This window comes from Diachasma alloeum, unplaced genomic scaffold (assembly GCF_001412515.2).
Source record: "Diachasma alloeum isolate Michigan unplaced genomic scaffold, Dall2.0 Dall_scaffold_00313, whole genome shotgun sequence".
In the NCBI taxonomy this organism is placed as follows: Eukaryota; Metazoa; Arthropoda; class Insecta; order Hymenoptera; family Braconidae; genus Diachasma; species Diachasma alloeum.
Genome location: NW_021680452.1, coordinates 1,725,120 through 1,745,915, shown reverse-complemented (window position 1 = coordinate 1,745,915; position 20,796 = coordinate 1,725,120). Strand labels below are relative to the sequence as shown.

The window sequence follows — 20,796 nt, the reverse complement described above, 5'->3', positions numbered from 1 at the left end:
CTCTCACTCACCAATTTTCCCCAGCCGAGTGATTTTCACGACTCTAAACGGGTACTTGTTGATGAAAAATTCACAGCTTCGTCAGTGGTTCGTGGGGATAATGAAGACCCGAGTGGAGTCAAGGGCATTATTCTCGATGCAGTCGGGGAAAATATTCTAGGGACACGTTGTAAGAAATTTCTAGATTCCTCGGTTATGTATAGCTCGGTGGTTCAGGTGAAATCAGTATCGACCAGAGAATGGCGCAAAGATGAATACTGTATTAGATACTTTCGCGGGGCCACTGTTGGATGGGAAAATATGCTGTACTATTTCTATTTCTCGTCGTTGGGTTTCTAAGTTGATACTGGGACTGGAAAATACATTAGCGTTGCAGCGAGATTACGCCCACTGGGGAACATGTGTGAATGAGAAACATGATGTTACGTGCAGAGATGCAAAATGACGGTCATTTTTTAGATCGCGTCAGATGACCAAAAAATGACGGTCATGTGACGCACAAATTTTCCAACTACAAATGATTGTCACAAAGCATTTGTAACTACATTGTTGTCAAACCATCTATATAGTTGCATAATGACGGTCATAACTTATTTCCAATTTGTGACGGTCATGAATAAAACAAAATAGTTTCATCTATACGGATGGAAAAAAAACGTGATTTCCATTTCAAAATGCGGATTAGGCCAATACAAAAGGAATTCAACTGAAAATTGACTGAGAAAAAAATAAATTTTCATCTATATAGATGAAAAATGACTGTCATTTTTTCTTGACAAGTTGTGACGGTCACAGAAGGGGGAGGGGGAATGTGACAGCCGTCATTGACGGTCACATGACCGTCATATAACGGGTCATGTGACGCATTTGCATCTCTAGTTACGTGGGGTGGTGGGACTTGATTCGATAGACGTTATTATGGGGGGTATTTTGGCGCTGAAGAATCACGGAGAAATTTTTTTGGTGAATTTCAAGAAGCAGTTGGTGATTAAATGAATTACCAACCAGTTGGTGAATTTCACCATCTAGTGGTTGAAATTCAACAACTGGTTATTGGGATTCACCAACTGATTGGCAATTCAGTTTTTTCAACAACTAATTGGTGAATTTCACCAACCAGTTGGTGAAATTCAAAAACTAGTTGTTGAATTTGACCAACTAGTTAAAATTCGCCAACTAGTTGTTGAAAAAAAATGAATTACCAACCAGTCGGTGAATTTCAACAAACTAGTTGGGCAAATTTAACAACTAGTTATTGAAATTCACCAAATAGTTGTTGAAATTCAACAACTGGTTGGTAATTCATTTTTTCCAACAACTAATTGGTGAATTTCACCAACTAGTTGTTAAAATTCATTAGCCGGTGAATTTCAAAAACTAGTTCTTAAATTTGACCAACTAGTTTTTAAAATTCACCAACTAGAACAACTAGTTGAACTAGTTGTTGAAAAAAAATGAATTACCAACCAGTTAGTGAATTTCAACCAACTAGTTGTTAAATTTGACCAACTAGCTGTTAAAATTTACTAGCTGGTGAATTTCAAAAACTAGTTCTCAAATTTGAGCAACTAGTTGTTGAAAAAAATGATTTACCAACGAGTTGGTGAATTTCAACAACTAATTGGTGAATTTGAACAACTAGTTGGTCAAATTTAACAAATAGTTATTGGAATCCACCAAGTGGTTGGTAATTCATTTTTTTCAACAACTAGATCGTGAACTTTAGCAACTAGTTGTTGAAATTCACCAACTAGTTGTTGAATTTCACCAAATAATTGTCTCCGTGAATTTCAATTTAATGAAATTGTTGGTTCTTAAAACCTATTCAACCGATGAAACTGAAATTCCGCTTAGAGGTGCATCCGAACAATCGCGATTATTGAAAAAAATCAGATTTTTAGCCTCAACGAGAGCGAACGCGCGCTACAGCGCGCTGTAATTGTAACAATCATAATTGAAAATCTCAAAATGAAATTAATCATGAATTAAATTTGCCGCCTCAGACGACTGAAACCAATGAGGAATAAGCGTGACAGACTTGCGAGATATCGATAGTTATCAATTTTAAGTGTATGTTTTTTTCAGAATAGGACCTATGAATGAAGAGGAAACTAGCGAGAGAATTGCAGTGAAGATTCGATTCGGGGGAATCTAAAGGTGTTCAATTATTTTTTCATCACACTGTCCGTAAAACGTCGTTGAATAGTTATTAAGGCATGAGCGAACTTATTCGCACCTGAAAAATTTTACCCATACGATTATTTGACCCTTAAACCCGCAAAAATCCCTCAAATGGAATTTTCCATTGGCCAAGATTCCGGTAGTTTTGAGCTTCATCTCAAATTTTAATCCTTTTTTTGTCAAGATTTATCAAAAAATCCGGAAAAACCCCATCACACACATGCGCACATACACCCACACATTTTCTAAGAGCATATATTCACATTGCATAACATCCAACATCATCTGCCGGTGAAATTAGAAGATCGTTAAATTTAACAATTACAAAACTTCCATTTGGATCCAAAAAATGAATAAAAATTATTCGCTAGTAAGGATTCGATTCAGGCGAATCTAAAGGTATTCAATTATTTCTAAGGCAAGAGCGAAGTCATTCGCAGCTGAATAAAATTTGCTAACATAATTATATGACCCTTGAACTTTTAAAAATGCATCAAATGCAATTTTCCACTGGCGAAAATTCCCCTAGTTTCAGCTTCATCTTAAACTTTAATCCTTTTTTGTCAAGATTTATAAAAAATTTACAGAAAAAAACTATCACACACATACGGACATACACCCACACATTTTCTGAGAATATCCTCGCATATTACGACATTCTACATCAATTCCAAGCGAAATTAGAAGATCGTTAGATTTAACGATTACAAAGTTTCCATTCGTAGGTAAAAAATGAATAAAAAATGAAATGAAATAAATGCAATGATTAATAGAAATGATTCGCAAATGAAGTTTCGATTCAGGCGAATCTAAAGCCTCAAAACTCGAATCTAAAGGAGTTTAATTGCTTTTTCATTACGCTGTGCGAAAAAGTAACTTTTTAGGCACGCTTCGCATGCCTAAAACGTCCCTTTTCCACACATTGTGATGAAAAATATCGTTCGATACTCGTGGGGAAAGTGTTTTTTGGCTCGTGGGAGGTTTATAGCACGAGCCGAAGGCGACAAAAAACTCTTTTCCGCATTCGTAACGAAATATACTATTAAGGCTTGACCAACCAAAATCCCTAAACCAACGTTCAACATATTTTATTCACAATGAAATCATCACATACAAACACCCTTGCAAATTTTAACAGGGATCCACAAATTTTATCTATTTCGGGCAATAATAACCACCTGTCTAAAGGATCCCGTAAAATTGTAATTTATTTCTTTAAAAAATTGGAGAATTTTCTAGAAAAATCTATATTTTCTAGAGAATTCTAGGATGTTCTAGAATTCCAATAGATGGCGCCACTATCGATAAGGACCCATAAGGACTTTTTCCCTAAATGCCCTCCCCCACTTAATGAAAACAGACGTATCCACGTCAAAAATGAATAAATAAATCGAGCGAGTGGAGACATAAACTTTCCTTCCAAGTTGAACACAGATTACCGCGCAATAGTAACAATCTCTTGTTGTCGAGGACAACGTTGGAAAGGGGGTGTAAGAGGTGGCGACAGAGGTGAAGGGAGGAGGGAGATGAAGGAGAGAAATCCTGAGTGCACACCGCCATCTTTTGCGAATGTACAATCGGCCAAGAGGAAACGAAACATATACTCAATTTCAGCGATGGAATTGCATATGCATTTGAATTTCCAAGCAGCAACGATGCCGGCACTGGCTAATTTGCCTTGTAGATGAAAAACTAGTCAAGACGATGGAAATGGCGAGGGGAATGGGGAAATCGGTGCTTTACAGTGCATCATCGCACTGATAATCATTGCATACATTCAACTGTGGAGACTGTTGCGAGTGGCTGACCTTGGCTAAAATCCTGAACTCTCGCGGCACAATGCCTTCGCATCTCGTTGCCCGTCCATATTATTCTCGTTTTCGTTCCTTCTCCCCTCGTTTTCTCGTTCCCCTTATTTCTTCAATTTTTTTCTCCCTTTCTTTCTCTCTCTAGCGGGCTCTCTCCACTGGATTCCGCGAGTCCTGGGGCTGTACCAACAGAGTAGATGGATTTTTATTCGGCTGGAGGGAAATTATTAAGCGAGAAACAATTCGTTGCGTTAGTTGGCGCATGGAATCAATGAAAGGGTCGAGGTACGCCAAGTAGGTCGCTGCAGATCCTATTGTCAACGATTTAATTTCTGGCCATTGTCACCGTCAACTTGTTATTGTACTGGTCTGATCCGTGAGATAGTTGATTTTTATCGCCAGGGATAATCGATAATCATGATTATTAAGTCGAAGCTGGTATTAGGATTATCTCGGCTGAGGAATGAGAAAATGCGATCGTATTTGTTCAGGCAATTGACCCATATGGGGAGGCAATGGAAGGAAAATTTGATGAAAGATCACTTTTTTAAATCCTACTTCTTTGTATGTGATACCTTTCTCAAAACAGTTTTTGAAATGAATTTGAAGCCAGCGGAGGGCTCAATTTAGGAAATTTTTGAGGGTGTGAGAGCCAAACAATCATATGTACAAATGTTTTTTAGGCAGACTCAAGTATTTTGGATATTTTTTTTCCAGTGAAATGCTTTTCTACTTTTGTAGTTGAAAATCAGAGCTTTCAGTTGAGTCCCATTTTGATTCTAAGTTTCCGGAGATTTTACAGTGATTTTATTATTTAAATTTTGCAAGTCTAAATTTGAATCTTGATATTGAACCGTTAGAAAATATTTTTTAAATCTGAAAAAAAAATTAATGTCAACATTTGGATTGATGAAATAATTTGAAAATTACAATTTTTGAAAATTATGAGCATTTTCTATCAATCATTCATAAACAATGAATGAAAATTCATTTAAAAAAAAAAAAAAATTCTAAGAGAATTAGAATTTAGAGAGAAAAAATTTCTGCTTCACCCAGCCGGGAATCGAACCCGGGTCTCCCAGATACGCGCCGGGCACTCTTACCGACTAAGCTACCGGGAACCACAGAAATTCACTCTCAAATTCACCTCAAACACCGCCTAACCTCCTTTAGGCATTAAAGAATTCTAAGAGAATTAGAATTTAGAGAGAAAAAATTTCCGCTTCACCCAGCCGGGAATGAATGAAAATTCATTGTTTATGGGTGGAAATACTATCAAAAATCATTTGTTCGGAATCATAACAAATTTATTCACATTAAGAATTTTACCAAAAATCCATTTCATGTCTAAAAAAATGAATGAATTTCTGGAAGTTTGGACAATTTTAACTATTTATAAACAACGAATGTTTAAAAAAATGATAAATCTATGCAAAATAGAATTTGAATAACGCTGAATTTTCATCATTTTTTTTCAAATTTTTCTCACACAATTTAACTGACAACTTTGATGATTGAAAATGGTTGAATCTATAGCGTGGCCTGTACCAAATTGTAAAAGATACTTAGATATCCTTAAGGATAGCCAACTACTTTGGCTATTTTTTCTCCAGTGAAATGTTCTTTTACTTTTGTAGTCGAAAATCAGAGCTTTCATTTCCGCCCCATTTGATTTTAAGTTTCCGGACATATAATGATTTTATTACTTAAACTTTGCAAGTCTAAATTTGAATTTTGATATTGAACCGTTAGAAAACATTTTAAAAATTAGAAAAAAATGAGAAATTTTGCTTTTAGAAGAAGATTGATGAAATAAATTAGAAAGTGCAATTTTTGCAAATTGCGAGCATTTTCTGTAAATCATTTATAAGCAATTAATTTTCCACCGTAAAAATCATTGGTTCGGAATCATAACAAATTTATTCCTATTCAGAATTTTACCAAAAATCCATTTCATGTTTAAAAAAATTAATGAATTCCTAGAAATTTAAACAATTGCGACTATTTATAAACAACGAGTGTTTAAAAAAATAATCATCCTGTGAAACTCACGATTTTTTTTTTCAAATTTGTCTCACAAAATTTAATTGCCAATTTGACTGACTGAAAATGGTTGAATCTATAGTGTGGCCTGTACCAACAAACTGTAAAAAAACTTAGATATCCTAAAGTGTGAAAGAGTTTGTACAAGACTTAAAAACCCTTGTCCTCCTCCTCCGCAGGCGAATCATTCATAAGCAATTAATTTTCCACCGTAAAAATCATTTGTTTGGAATCATAACAAATTTATTCCTATTCAGAATTTTACCAAAAATCCATTTCATGTTTAAAAAAATTAATGAATTTCTAGAAATTTAAACAATTGCGACTATTTATAAACAATGAGCGTTTAAAAAAATAATCATCCTGTGAAACTCACGATTTTTTTTTCAAATTTGTCTCACAAAATTTAATTGCCAATTTGGCTGACTTGAATAATAAAAAAAAATTTGGCCGACTGAAAATGGTTGAATCTATAGTGTGGCCTGTACCAACAAACTGTAAAAAAACTAAGATATCCTAAAGTGCGAAAGAGTATGTACATGCCTTAAAAATACTCGCCCCCTGTTCCGCTGGCGAATCTTGCTCACTTTAGCTTCACGTTTTCAATCAACTAAAATTGACGATAAATCCTCAATCACCGTTTCAACATTACTGTTCCAGCCTTTAAGAAACCGATGAAATTGAAAGCGGTGCATGCAGGCATCATCGCACCCGCTGGCCCTCTCAATCCCCAGCAGTTGACATAAGTAATAAATTAAAACCCAAAGAGTAGCCAGTAAAGCCTTCAAGACGTCGACCCAGCCAGCGAGCAAATCAACAAGTGGGGCGGCTGGAAGCTGCGGTACCGAGGTTAAAGACTCCCCGGGGCCGTTGCCTGCGCCACCGCCATCCACTTCACCACCGCCGGTCCACCATCCAGCCCTAAATGCTGGAGTTGTCGAGCCCGAGGTAGATAAACTTACAAATCAACCCAATTGTGTGGACACCACCGTGGAGGACACAGTGGTCGGTGGAAATGGCGACGACGAAGCTGTTAAAACTGAGACCACCATGAGTTTGCAAACAACCACTGACACTGACCAACCCTCGAGGCCAGCCACACCACCACCACCAGCACCACCACCAGCAGCAGCAATAATGTCGGGGAGTGTGGTGGTAACGAACAAGGCGACTGTGGTCTACCCGATAAACCAAGTCAAAGTTCAGCCCCAATTGAGTGCAAAGCCTCGTTCTGCGAGTCCTGGAGTCATCACAAGTGCAGGAAAATTAGCGATGATCCCTGGTAACAACAAGATCCCAATGGAGGGCCAGAAAACCTGCCCTGCAGGCACCATAACTCCAATTCTAGCCACACGAATCATACCCCAGAGGGTGCCTGGTGTTCAGCAGCACACAGTGACGACTTCCTCGTCGATAACTCCCCAATCAAAAATTGTCATCAACAATGCAGTGACTTCTGGCCAGATTCCAATAACCTACGAAGCTGTTCAAGTAGCCAATCACCAGCAAACAGCCATAATCCAAGGCATCCAGCAGATTCAAACACTCCCCACAGGCACCGTGAAAACAGTATCATCGAACATCACAGGAGTCTCCAATCTCCACAGAATCCAAACAAACGCTAAAGGACCACCTGTCAATTTCCAGAAGGTCAAGACAATTACGAGTGTGAGTAATCAGACGACAGTTGTTTCCAAGAATTTAGTTTCACGGATTCAAGTACCAAAATCACAGATCACTAACGCTGTACATCAGATAACACCGATGACTGTTAATCAAGTTATAACGAGTGTCAATAATGCTCCAAGATTTCAGCCGAATGCAACGATAACTGTGCAAAAATCACAGGTGAGCAGTCAGCGATTGAATCCAGGAAACGGTGAGAATCATCAGAATAACAAGGCTCAGGGCATTCAGTCACAGGCCCAGAAAGTGGCTGGACCGTCCCAGAAGGCACAAAATGTTCCAAGACAACAGTCGCAATCCCAACAAAAAATGAACAGTATGAAGAAGGGAGCTGTAGCTGGCCTACAAAAAGCTCCGATTCAGAACCACCAGGGGTTGACTAATGCACAAGCCTCAGCAACAATGCCTGGAAATCAGAGTCGAAGCCTGGGAGCGCCTGGAAATATTCTGAAAAGTGATAATAGTAATAGTACCAGTAATTCACAATTGAACGTGACAAAAACATCACATGCAGCTGTCACGGTTGTCAGTAAAAATCAGACTGTTGTTCAGCAGATTATTCCCCAGGGACAGCCACAGCAGCAGATTATTCAGAAACAGCTGGGGGGAGGTGCGCAGAGAATTCAGGGAAATGTTAATATACAGCCGAAGGTTAATGTTGTGACGCAGGGCTTGACGAGTTTGCCGGTGAATGCAAAGGGTTCGACGATTATAAATGCCAAGATTCAGCAGTCACAGCAGCAGATGCTACTGAGATTGGAGCCGGGGAAGAGTCCAGCTGGGAATATTCAGGGGAGTGTGAAGACAATCGCGCAGAAGGGGAATGTGATGAAGAATTCACCGATTGTGGCGCAGCAGTCCCTCCAGAGAAACACGACAGTTCAGCCAGTGAAAATAATCCAGCAGGGAGGGCAGAGTTATCCAGCTGGTTATCCTCAGGGGGTCCCCCAGAAGCAACCTGGATGCATCAAGACCATTCCGGCGCAGAAGCCACAGCAGAGGAGTCAGGTACAGTCGAAACCTGGAATAAAAACATCACTCAACACCAATATGAACACCTTGAAGACCATTGGCACAGCCAATACAACAGTGATAACCCAGAAATCCAGTATAAAAACACTGCTTCCACATCAACAGAATACTTCCAGTGTTGTCGTCCAGAAGAGCCAACCGATTAAGATTCAGTCGACTAATCTCCAGCAGAAGCAGCTGTTTGTGGCTTCGCAGTTTGCTGGACAGCAGCACCAGCAGGGCCAACAGCAAGTGAGGCATGGACAGATAAAGACTATTTTACCTGTTACTTTGGCGTCAGAGATACGCAAAGAGATGGAATCTAAAATTGAACCCGAGAGCCAAATGGTTGTGAGAGGCGAGTATGAGGAAGAGGAGCTTAAAGCTGTGCAACACTCACCAGTTCGCAGAATGCCCCTTCCATATGAGGTAACGTTTTTTTTAGGATGAAAGGTAGTGTTTGAAATCATTCAGTAATTCAGGTGAATTTTGTTTTCGTGTTTTGATATTTTCTTTTGAAAAGTTTGCAATGAAATTCGCAGAATAGTTTTCAATTGAAGTTGAAGTTCTTAATTAAGACCCGGGTGTACTATCTTTCGAATGTTATCTGGATTTTTTTTATCTTTCGTAATCCAAAATTGTCAATTGAGTGGTACATCATATAAAAATTCCCAAAAATTATGATAGAATGATTTAAAAAAATAGAAAAAATTCTGAACTTTTTCAAAGAGCGTTTTTAATTGAGATTCAGAATGAGTTGAAAAAAGTGGAAATTATAAATATCTAATTCGCTGTGGCAAATTATCTATTAGCTGTCATTTTCCATGGTGGATAACAAAACACTAACTCCTCGTGGGAAGTGACAGCTAGGTATCTCAATTTTCAAAACAGTGGTATATAGTCATTTGCCATTTTTATGTGATAAAAGTGTGATTAAAAAATTCTCCAAAATATTACAACTTTTTTCAAAGACCTTTTTCCGTAATAAAACTCGTCTCTGTGCAGTGTGGGAAAATATTTACGAAATCAGTCGTCCCCCTGCATGATACTGGGTGACAGGCCGCCATTTGTCACCGTAAATCAGATACATTTTTCAATTTCTTGTTATTCAACTTATTCTGAATATAAATTAAAAATGCTCTTTATGAAAAAATTAAGAATTTTTTCTACTTTTTTTTGATTATTCATTCATAATTTTTCAAAACTTCTTCATGATGCAGGACTTAATTGACAATTTCAGACGACGAAAGGTAAAAAAAAACATCGAGATAACGTTCGCAAGATAGTACACCCGGGCCTTAATAGTTGAAATATTCGAGACTTTGTGATTTGGAAGTATTAATCAGAGGTGACGAATGAAAAAAAAACAATGTTGAAATTCAATTGTCACTTTTGATTAATTTAAAGCAGTAAATGGACATGTAGAATTGCTTAAATTGATGAACAATACAGAGTTAACGAAGAGGAATTAACTGTATTTGAATAGTTCCCTTGAAAAGAATACTAGGGGGTAGTCTGGTGAAATAAACCATAATTGTAAATACCTAGAAAATGAAAATGTAAATAGACCAAATTTATTTAAATCGCATTGTTTAGAAAAAAAATGTAGAGAATTGAAAACATTTTATTTTCCTCTCTTCCGAGAATTCTCTTCTCTATTTATCGAGTATGGAAAATGCAACAGGAATGAATGGAAGTGAAATAGTTTGAGGCTATCTGAAAGGAATGTTTGATGGACTTTCGAAATATTTTTATCCCAATATTTGAATTTTTTTTTTCCTTATTGATGAAACGTACAACAAAAAAAGTGAACAGCAATCTGAATTATAACAGTACTTGATAAATACTGATAGATTCTCTACAATAGATTAGCTGAAGGAACTCGGGCGATGGCCAGACAAATTTCATTAAAAATAAATTCATAAATGAGAAATAATACAGAGACATTGGAAATTATGAAAGAATTTCGTAACACAATTTTATACATGACGAATAAAATTAGTACCACATGGTAATTCCAATTCATTGCGCGAGTCCTCCGGTGAATAAAATCGGCAATAGTATTTCATTTCAGTCTTAAAAGTGAAGATGAATAAATAATAATCATTTTTTCGATATTATAAATCTGGAATAATTACTTCCAACAGTATTCCATCTTGAAAAACCACTTGAGACACTTTTCGATTTCATGTTCATACACTGGTCTCCAGCTCTATAATTGACTTGTAATATCAAATCAATTTATCAACTGAAATAATGAAAAACGAAAATTGGATGAAGAATATTACGTAAAATTATGCATTTTTATATTTTGAAAAATCATGCAAAACTGAAAAATAAGATTATGAGGTCATAATAGAGATATTTTCAATGGCCTATAGCATTTTAATTCTCCATTCTTTGTCGGATTAAAAAAATCCATGTCCAATATTTTTCACCCAATTCTGATACCCAACAGTTGAAAAATTCCATGTAAAACCCCAATTGCTGAATGAATGATGAATGAAATATTATTCTTTCACTTGTACTCATATGTATTGAATATTTCCTCCACACTTTTGGAAATGTTTTGAAATTTCATGGAAGATATGATAGTAAATTTCATGAGAGTGACATTGAATCGGATTTAAGGAAAAAATGGTTTTGAAATTTCAAGTTTTAAGTCGAATTCACGGAAATTCATGAGTTTTCAGTGGCAGTGAGATGGAAATTTCACAACTCGATTGAATTTTCAATGAAGCATGAATATTCAGAAACAAAATGACATGAATATTCAATTTTTTCCTGAATTTTCCTGATTTTTCTGATTTTTCCTAGAATAATTTAGCTAAAAAATCAAGTGCTTTATTGATTTTCAGATCATTCAAACAGAAAATCAATGGAATATTTTATTTTTCAATCACAAAATTCCCTGAAATTTAAGTGAAAAACTTGATCACGACAAAAATTTCCGGAAATTTCAGAACTCAAATTTTCAATCGAATTTAAGGAAAAAATGATTTTGAAATTTCAAGTTTTAAGTTGAATTCACCGAAATTCATGAGTTTTCAGTGGCAGTGAGATGGAAATTTCACAACTCGATTGAATTTTCAATGAAGCATGAATATTCAGAAACAAAATGACATGAATATTCAATTTTTTCCTGAATTTTCCTGATTTTTCTGATTTTTCCCAGCATAATTCAGCTAAAAAATCAAGTGCTTTATTGATTTTCAGATCATTCAAACAGAAAATCAATGGAATATTTTATTTTTCAATCACAAAATTTCCTGAAATTTAAGTGAAAAACTTGATCACGACAAAAATTTCCGGAAAATTCAGAGCTCAAATTTTCAACAGTGCCCCCTTGAACCCCCACTTCCCCAGCGCTAATAAAAATTCTCCCAATCTTCGCTTGCAGTGCCTCCAGTTTGTCCTCCAGGACCACAACTACGGAGCGCCGCCCCCACGAACGCCGCCGCCCTCCTCACCGCCCCTGAAACAACAACCGATAAACAACGGGACAGGCCCAGCCCTCCCGCACCAGTCATTCATCTACAACCAGGGTGTCCCAATAACCACCAACACAGCAGACGACGCAGCGAGTGCAATCAGCAGTGAGCCAGGCAGAGAAGTCGAGCCCGAGGGTGAGGAGACTGAAACAGCCCCCGAGGGTGAGGGCGACGAGGAGGACAGCATAACCCGCTGCATCTGCGAATTCGAGCACGACGACGGCTACATGATCTGCTGCGACCGTTGCCTTGTGTGGCAGCACGTCGACTGCATGGGCATCGACAGATCGAACATCCCTGACGAGTACCTCTGCGAGATCTGTCGTCCGCGTCGAGTGGATCGTCAACGAGCCCGCACCCTCCAGATGCGAAAACGCGAGGAACTCCTGAACTCCGACACCTCCTCGGACACCTCCTCGACGTCCTCAGCCGACACGAACGTCCCCGCGCCCCCAAACCCCAAAAAACGAAACATCCAGCAATCACGAAAGAAGGCAGAAACACCATCGCAAACCCGAAGGCTAAATAACAACAACAACGAGAGCAACAGCAACCACAATGCCCTGAGCACGACCCCCATCGCCACAATTCCACCGACACCCAACACAACTCCAAGCTCCGACATCGCGAGTGCTCTGACAGCGAACACAACAGCCTCGAACCCCACGAGCAACAGCAACAACAACACGACCACAAACAACAACAACGTGACCAAGAGGCCTGGCAGACGAGAGCAAAATCCCCGACAATCGAGTGTCCAATCGAGAAAGAAGGAGGCAGTGAAACGTGGTCCTGGCAAGAGAAAAGGGAAGCGCAGACGAAGCATAAACGACGACGACGAGAATCACGAGTCCTGGGGATCGACAGTGGTGCCCCTGAGACAGTGGATCGAGCGATACGAGGAGGCAGTGACGAACCACTACAGTCCAGAATTGAGAGCGAGAATATGGAGCATCAAAGTCAATGGCACCCACGGTGACTCCAGACAGAATAACAATAACATGAGTGCAGTGGCTAGTGGCAAGTGTCGAGTTAATGTTCACAGTAATAACGTCAAGTATCTGATGGCGACCATGTATTTGCCCCCTAATACACCAGTTGTTGAGCTACGAGGGAAGTACATGCTTAGTGCACAGCACAGGCCAGCCCATCATGGCCAGGGGAGACAGCACGCCCAGCGTCCTGGGCCATTTGTGTTCTTCTACCGATTGCCACGTGACGAGACTGAGGTGTGTGTTGACACAAGGACATATGGGAATGACGCGAGATTCGTGAGACGAAGTTGCACACCCAATGCCGAGGTGAGGCACTGCATCGAGAAGGGGACACTTCATCTGTACATCGTGACGACTTCGGCGATCGATAAAAATGCGGAGATAACGATTCGTCACGAGCAGCACAATCTCCTGATGTCGCCGAATAGTTCAAATACGAATTCCGTTGGGAATTCAACGCTACCACTGGCGTGTGCCTGTGGCAATCCTCGAACCTGTCAGATTGCTTCGGTCGTGGTGGGACAGGTGGGCCCGACGAGGAGGAGCAGCAGTGGTGCCTCTGCGGATAATTCAGACGGTCGAGAGAGGAGACGAAGAGGAAGGAAGAACACGACCCCTGAGGAGGATGCCGGGGCGGCTGGTGGTGCAGCCAGTGCTCCTCAGAGTTTGTCAACGACACCAAGTTCGTCTAACGAGCCCACTGCAAGTGGAACTCTGGGTGCAACACCTAAGAGAGCTGTTGAGCCTCGTGACAAGCCGAAGGAGGAGGTGCCCCAGGTGGCGCAGCTGCCGCCAGCCCTGGCTGATCCACCTCCGCAGATACCCTCGCAGACGTCGACACCCAGTGACACCCCTCCCCAGGAAACGAAGAAGGACAAGAAGAAGATGACACGTGAGGAGAGGAAGATGGAGGCGATAATGAAGGCCTTCGAGAGGCTGGAGAAGGCGGAGCAGAGGAAGCAGGAGGTGCAGGCGAGAAACGCCCAGAGGAAGGAGTCCGGGGGTGCGCAGAGTGACAACGACGACAGGGATCACCAGCCAATTCTCAGTCATCCCACGAAGACCCAGAAGCATCACGTGGAGAGGCCTGTTCGACGTAAGAGGAGAAAGGGGAGAGCCAGGACCACCAGCACTTCCCAGTCGTCCAGCCACAGCAGAAGAACGAGATTAAACTCTGCGGATTCAGATCTCTCCTCAGCTGACGACGATCATCTGGGGGCTCTGCAGTCCCCACCCTTGAGGCGGCCACCCTGCTCGTCACTCTCATCAACCAGTCAAATGTACTCTCCATCGAAGAGTGATATGACATTACGAGACTCTGGAAATCCCAATCCAGTGATTCCCACAGCAGCTGATCTCCTCCTGGCGCTGGCCAACTCCAATGTCCCAGATGCTGGGAGATCAATGTCACCAGATCGAACCCTTCAGCAACCGGCGCTGAGTAAAAGCCCAACGTGTGACAGTGGGGCGAGCAGCAGCTCCCAGAGCTCGACACCGTCCACACCTCTGTCGTCAGCTTGTCTGCTCGTTGCTGCTGCTGTTGGGCCACTGGCGCCTGGCTTCAAATTCCCAAAGACCAAAAAGGCGATGATGAATGAGTGGCTGAGGGAGTCACCAGATTTATCCCAGCTGCCACCCAGGACCCTGCCTCTCGTCTCCACGATTCCAGTGTCGAAGGAGTCACCTAAAGGAAGTGATCAACTGTCCTCAGACTATCTGAATCAGTCCATAAACTATGGGGCCAAGAGTCTGGCGACTCTTGTTCAAGCTGCCAACTCAGTCTCTGGAATTTGCGATTCTCCTCCCCAGAGGAAGGGAGCAGCTTGTGCCAATGCACAGAATCCCCAGTGCCCTGTGTCATCGGGATCAGCTAAGAAACGGTGGTTGAGGCAGGCTATATCTGAAGAGTGCGATTCACCGAACAGCAGGCCTGACAGCCCTCCCAATGAGACTGTGGCTGCACCACCGAAGAAGAGGAGAATAGCCAGGGAGAGTTTATCCTCGGATAATTACACTCCGCCAACTACTCCCACCCCTTCCACTGCTGATTGTGCTCTGATGGGACTGGGCATTGGCGATCACTCGGTGTCGGCGTCTGTCGACAACGTCTCGGAGAGGCCGGCCTTCCTGTCCTCATCGTCACGATCGTTATCCCCCACGACGTTGGAGAGACAGATCAAGAGTTACTTGGACGCTGAGATGAAGGAGGAGGAGCAGTCGGACATGAAGAAATGTGAGTTCTACGATATTTGTAAGATTGAAAAAACCGGTGAAATTGATGAGGACATACCCGTCAAACCTGATAGCCCACAGGGGCTTGATGACAAATTATGTTTGAGTAATGCAATGGTTGATATTAAAGTAGATGATTCGATAAAAATGGAATTAAAAAATGAACTGTCTGAGGGGGTGAAGGATGAGCCGACGGAGGCAGACAGTAATCAAGGTGATATTGAGTTTAAGTTAAACATAAAGACTGAAATCCAGAGTAAATTGGAGGAATCGAGTTTGGATCTAAATATTAAAATAATAGAGAATACGGTTTCTGTTTGCGATAAGAGTGAGGAGAAGAATGTTGACACTGTGGGGTTGGAGCCCAACGACACTGAGACTAGGCTTGAGTTTGATAACAGCAGCACATCGGAGCCAGGAATATCGAGTATTAGTGTTAGTCCGAAGAAGGAGGAGAGCTTGGAGGAGGAGAGGTCGAATGAGACCAGCAAGGACGAGCTGAAACTGGATGAGCCCATGTCGTTGGACGAATTCGATGTCGAGGCTCAGATGAAGAAGATCACTGGGGATGATGGGGACGACTACAAGGAGAAGATTGAGAGCTCTTCGGAGAGGGACAAGAGTTTCGATGGGATTGAGGGCCTCATGGAGAGCTCCAAGGAGGACTCGGGGTCCTCTGACAGAGACGACGACGTTGAGTTGAATTTCAAGACTGTCAAGGCCTCTGGGGATCAGGGGAGGGACGTCAAGGAGCCTGATAACGTGGAGGAGCGAGCCTTCAAGGAATTCGAGACCCTGGCTAGTCTCGAGGTGCTCAACGCTGCTAAGGATTCACAGGAGCAGAGCAAAAATGAGTCAATTGCTGCTGCGGGCAATTGCTCCTCGGAGGAATCAATGTTCGATTCGATATCCAATCTCGACTGCGAGTCTGTCAATGAATCCCCGAAGATATTTCAGTCGATTCCACCGTTGAGTGAACGAATTCGAAAGAAAAATGAGAGCTCGTCGGCTCCCAAGAAACAGCTGGACTTCGAGGCGGCGATTATTGAATCGACTATTGATATGGAGTCGGTGGAGATGTCGAATGGCGAACACAAGACTGAATTGTCCACTGCACTTCGTCAGCTGCTGGAGGGAAAGGTCGACCAGGAGCCAACGGTGGTGAATAGTACGAGTTCGATGGATAAAGAGCCTGGAAGTCCACCGTTGCAGCATATCAATGAGTCCCCAGAGGCCACACGTTCCCCAGAAATTCCGAGTCTCGTGGCGATTGATGCGCCGAAATGTGTGGATCCAGTATTAGTAGTTGCAGCTGCGATTTCTCAAGTTCCACCCCCACCACCGCCTCCATTGTCCCCTCAGGGGGTGCCACCGGTGCAGGCTGAGGTGAAGAGACTGAAGGATCCACGAACGGCGCCTCATGAGAGACCACCGCCGGACGCGCCTCCACCGATCAAACGGAAATTGTCGATATCGGAGTATAGGAAGAGGAAACAGCAGTCTACGGGGACTCCAACTGAGCCTGAACCGGCGAATGATGCGTCCTCCTCGGAGAAGAGTCCGGGACGGGGGAGGTCGGACAGCGCCAGCAGTGGCACATCTTCACTGAGCTCTGATGAGGACAGTGCGAAGACCACTGTTGAGACTGCAATGGCCTTGACTAATTTGTCGCTGTTGACCGCTACTGATGGCGAGGAACGGAAAGGTAAGGGTCGTTGGGGCTTTGCGATCGAGCTGCGAGATATTTAAGGGTGCCAAGTGAATTTGGCGATGACCTTGAAAATTCACATTCACCAACAAAGTTATAATTTTTTTAATTAATAGTATTAGACAGATGGTGAACATCGGTGACAATTTTAAAATTTTTAAACTTATGGATATCGAGAAATTAAATAAACAAAATCAGTCTTATACGCGGCCTCTTATGGAGTTTTGATTAAATTGAACGTTTCAACCCCCTAGGAACTCAAGAAAAATTTGAAAAAATTTGAAGATATGGGGAATGATGTGTTCAATGTGATGGCGAAAAAAAACAATGGGGTACCGGGATGGGATGGATGAATACATATTTCTCCAATGATGGAGGGAAAGAAAAAATTTTTTTTGAATCTTTTTTCAAATTCACTTGGCACCCTTAAGCACTTGTGGAGTGGTGGGACGAGATTGTTTTTAAAATTTCTTTGGAAGATTTTGTGGGTTCAGGAATAGCCGTGTCCATAAATTGTAATTACCAAAATAAGAACGGTCAGGGATTCCATTGGATTTTACATCACGCAGGAGTCTCTAAAAATTATGATTGTACAATCAAAAAAAGTAGAAAACAAACTGAACATTTTCAAAGAGTGTTTTTAATAAAGATTAGGGAATAAGCCCGATAGAGTGGAAATAGTGAATGGATAATTTATCATGGTAACTAGCGATCTGACAACCATTGACTACTGTGACAAATGATGATCGAACAGCCATTAGATACATCAAATTATTAAATTACAATTTCCTCCCTATTGGGCTTATTTCCCAATATTCAAAAACGCTCTTTGAAAATGTTCAGCTGTTTTTCAACGCTTTTTTGATTGTACAATCATAATTTTTGGAGACTCCAGGGCTATGTAAAAATGAATAGAAATTGGAGATCATTTCAGATTATCAAAATAAAAAAAAACAATCAGGATCGCGTTCGAAAGATAATCCACCCGGGCCTTAAGACAATAATCTTAGTCCCAGAGCTTTTGGAGTGATTGATCTGATGTAAAGTTGGCCTTGTCCTGATAATTTCCCCCAATTTTAATATAAAATAATCCGCCACAATCTGTGGTAATTGAGTTAATTAATTATTTCGTAAACAGAACCAAAAAATTCTCCGAGTAGAAAAATAAATTAGATCTGCAAAAGAGGTCTCTATGGAAAGTTTACAGCCTCCCTTGTATTCCTAGATTCTCACCAGTAACTGATCTTCAGATGAAATCAGTAGCGAAGCGGTAAACCGGGTTAAGTCGATTTTTCCTTTTCGCCATTTTTTGATGAATATCTCGGAATCTAAGAGAGATAGCAAAATTTTGCTCATGACCTTTTTTGTAACCCTCAGTTGGCTCTACAAAAAAGGTTATCACAACAATTTTTGTATCTCTTTTAGATTCCGAGATATTCGTCAAAAACTGGTCAATAGTTAAAATCGACTTAACCCGGTTTACCGCTTCGCTCGTGAAATTTACCCGTCTCGTTTCATCACTTCACTTCTGGAATATTGAAGAACTCTACTAGTATTATAAAGTTGCCACGCGTTTTGATGTAAAATGGTTTTAAAAGCAGGCTGGTGTGCAAGGTTAAGATTTAGTGTGTTTACAGGCGGGGAGGAAGGAACAATTGGTTGGTCAGCAGCACCAACTCTCGTCGAAAGACAAAGGGAAAACCTTACTGAAAGACTGAAACGTGAATTTGGATTGTTCCTAAGTGACGATGAGGAAGAACGAGCTCGAAAACAAGGTAGAGTCACTAGACCATATTTTCCAACCTTTCATGTATTCAAGGGATAACAAAACGTACTTCATGCATTACATTTTTTAATCATCAAATAATTTTTGGTGCTCATTATTTTGCATTTTTTTAAAGGGACTATGATTGTTCTGCTAGTTCTTATTCCTTAATTAATAAATACAACTAATGAAAACACATTAATAATGACAAATAGCGAAATTATTGGGAAATGTCATATATTCATCATGTTCTATTATACCTCAATTGCGGTTGAGCATATAATTTTTGCATTGTAATGTATGAAGACTGATTAGAAATGTTGAACTGTATTTTTTTCACTTCTACGAACCGAAAAAAGATGTTTCTAGTTTCCAAAACCAAATTCAATACCAAAAACTTACTCAGTTCAAGTCAAAAAGAGAACCTTTGCCTTTTTAAATTAACAATATTCGAAAGTGATAACATTCTGAAATAATTGAACATTAATTCAATATTAATTGAGTCAAAGTCCGGGTGTACTATCTTTCGAACGTTATCTCGACGTTTTTTTTTCATCTTTCGTCATCTGAAATTGTCAATTAAGTCCTGCATCATGCAGAAGTTTTGAAAAATTATGAATGAATAATCAAAAAAAAGTAGAAAAAATTCTTAATTTTTTCACAGAGCATTTTTAATTTATATTCAGAATAAGTTAAATGACAAGAAATTGAAAAATCTATCTGATTTACGATGACAAATGGCGCCCTGTGACCCAATATCATGCAAGTGAAAGACTGATTTCGTAAATTTTTTCCCACACTGCACAGAGACATTTATTACGGAAAAGGCTCTTTGAAAAAAGTTGTAATATTTTGGAGAATTTTTTAATCACACTTTTATCACATAAAAATGGCAGATGACTACATACCACTGTTTTGAAAATTGAGATACCTAGCTGTCACTTTCCATGAGGAGTTAGTGTGTTGTTATCCACCATGGAAAATGACAGCTAATAGATAATTTGTCACAGCGAATCAGATATTTGTAATTTTCACTTTTTTCAGCTCATTCTGAATCTCAATTAAAAACCCTCTTTGAAAAAGTTCAGAATTTTTTCTATTTTTTTAATCATTCTATCATGATTTTTGGAAATTTCTACACGATGTACCACTCAATTGACAATTTTGTTTTACGAAAGATGAAAAAAATCCAGATAACATTCGAAAGACAGCACAGCCGGGCCTTAAAATGACACTAGATATACTCACCGTCAGAATAACGAAGCATTGATAAACATGCTTCCATTAATTTTACAACAGAAAAAATTATCAATTCAAAAACGAGAATGCAAAAAAAAAGGCAGACATTTTTTTTTCTCAGTACAACAACAATAGTTCCCCTCATCATCTAATTCACATTATTTCCACCAGGTCTAACAGCAGAAGCCATCCTGAAGGCTCGAAAGCTGTCCTCCCCACCCCAAGTGACGCTATCGGGTGCAGCAATGACGTACAATCCAGGAATGCCCCCTCAACTACCACCTCAGCCCTACATACCACCACCAGGCTCAGCACCAATTCACTACACACTGTTGCCGGGTAAGGCTACGTCCAGCCAGCAGTACCAAAATTTCACCCCCCCAAATCCACCCCCCACAACATCCCCAAGTGGTGCTACCAATCCCCCCAAACAGCCCCCCCAATTCCTCATGCCCCAAGCCCCCCCAGGCTCAAACCCCTATCCCCCCCAATTTCCCCCCACCGCAAGTGCTATCGTCACAGCTCCCCTCTTCACTCCAAACACCCCCCCCCCCCCCCCCCCCCCCCCCCCCCCCCCCCCCCCCCCCCCCCCCCCCCCCCCCCCCCCCCCCCCCCCCCCCCCCCCCCCCCCCCCCCC

At 40.9% G+C, this 20,796-nt stretch overlaps 1 protein-coding gene across 1 annotated transcript in view; it reads left to right on the top strand.

Moving 5' to 3' along the window:
* The window catches only part of LOC107039924, a 26,459-nt gene that overhangs the window by 1,883 nt on the left and 3,780 nt on the right, over positions 1-20,796 (top strand). The window contains exons 2-5 of the mRNA XM_015259780.2: positions 6,693-9,158; positions 12,130-17,152; positions 18,793-18,930; positions 20,331-20,739. Of these exons, the coding sequence (XP_015115266.1) occupies positions 7,083-9,158; positions 12,130-17,152; positions 18,793-18,930; positions 20,331-20,739 (7,646 nt within the window). The 5' untranslated portion in view covers positions 6,693-7,082. The remainder of the gene's footprint in view (positions 1-6,692; positions 9,159-12,129; positions 17,153-18,792; positions 18,931-20,330; positions 20,740-20,796) is intronic.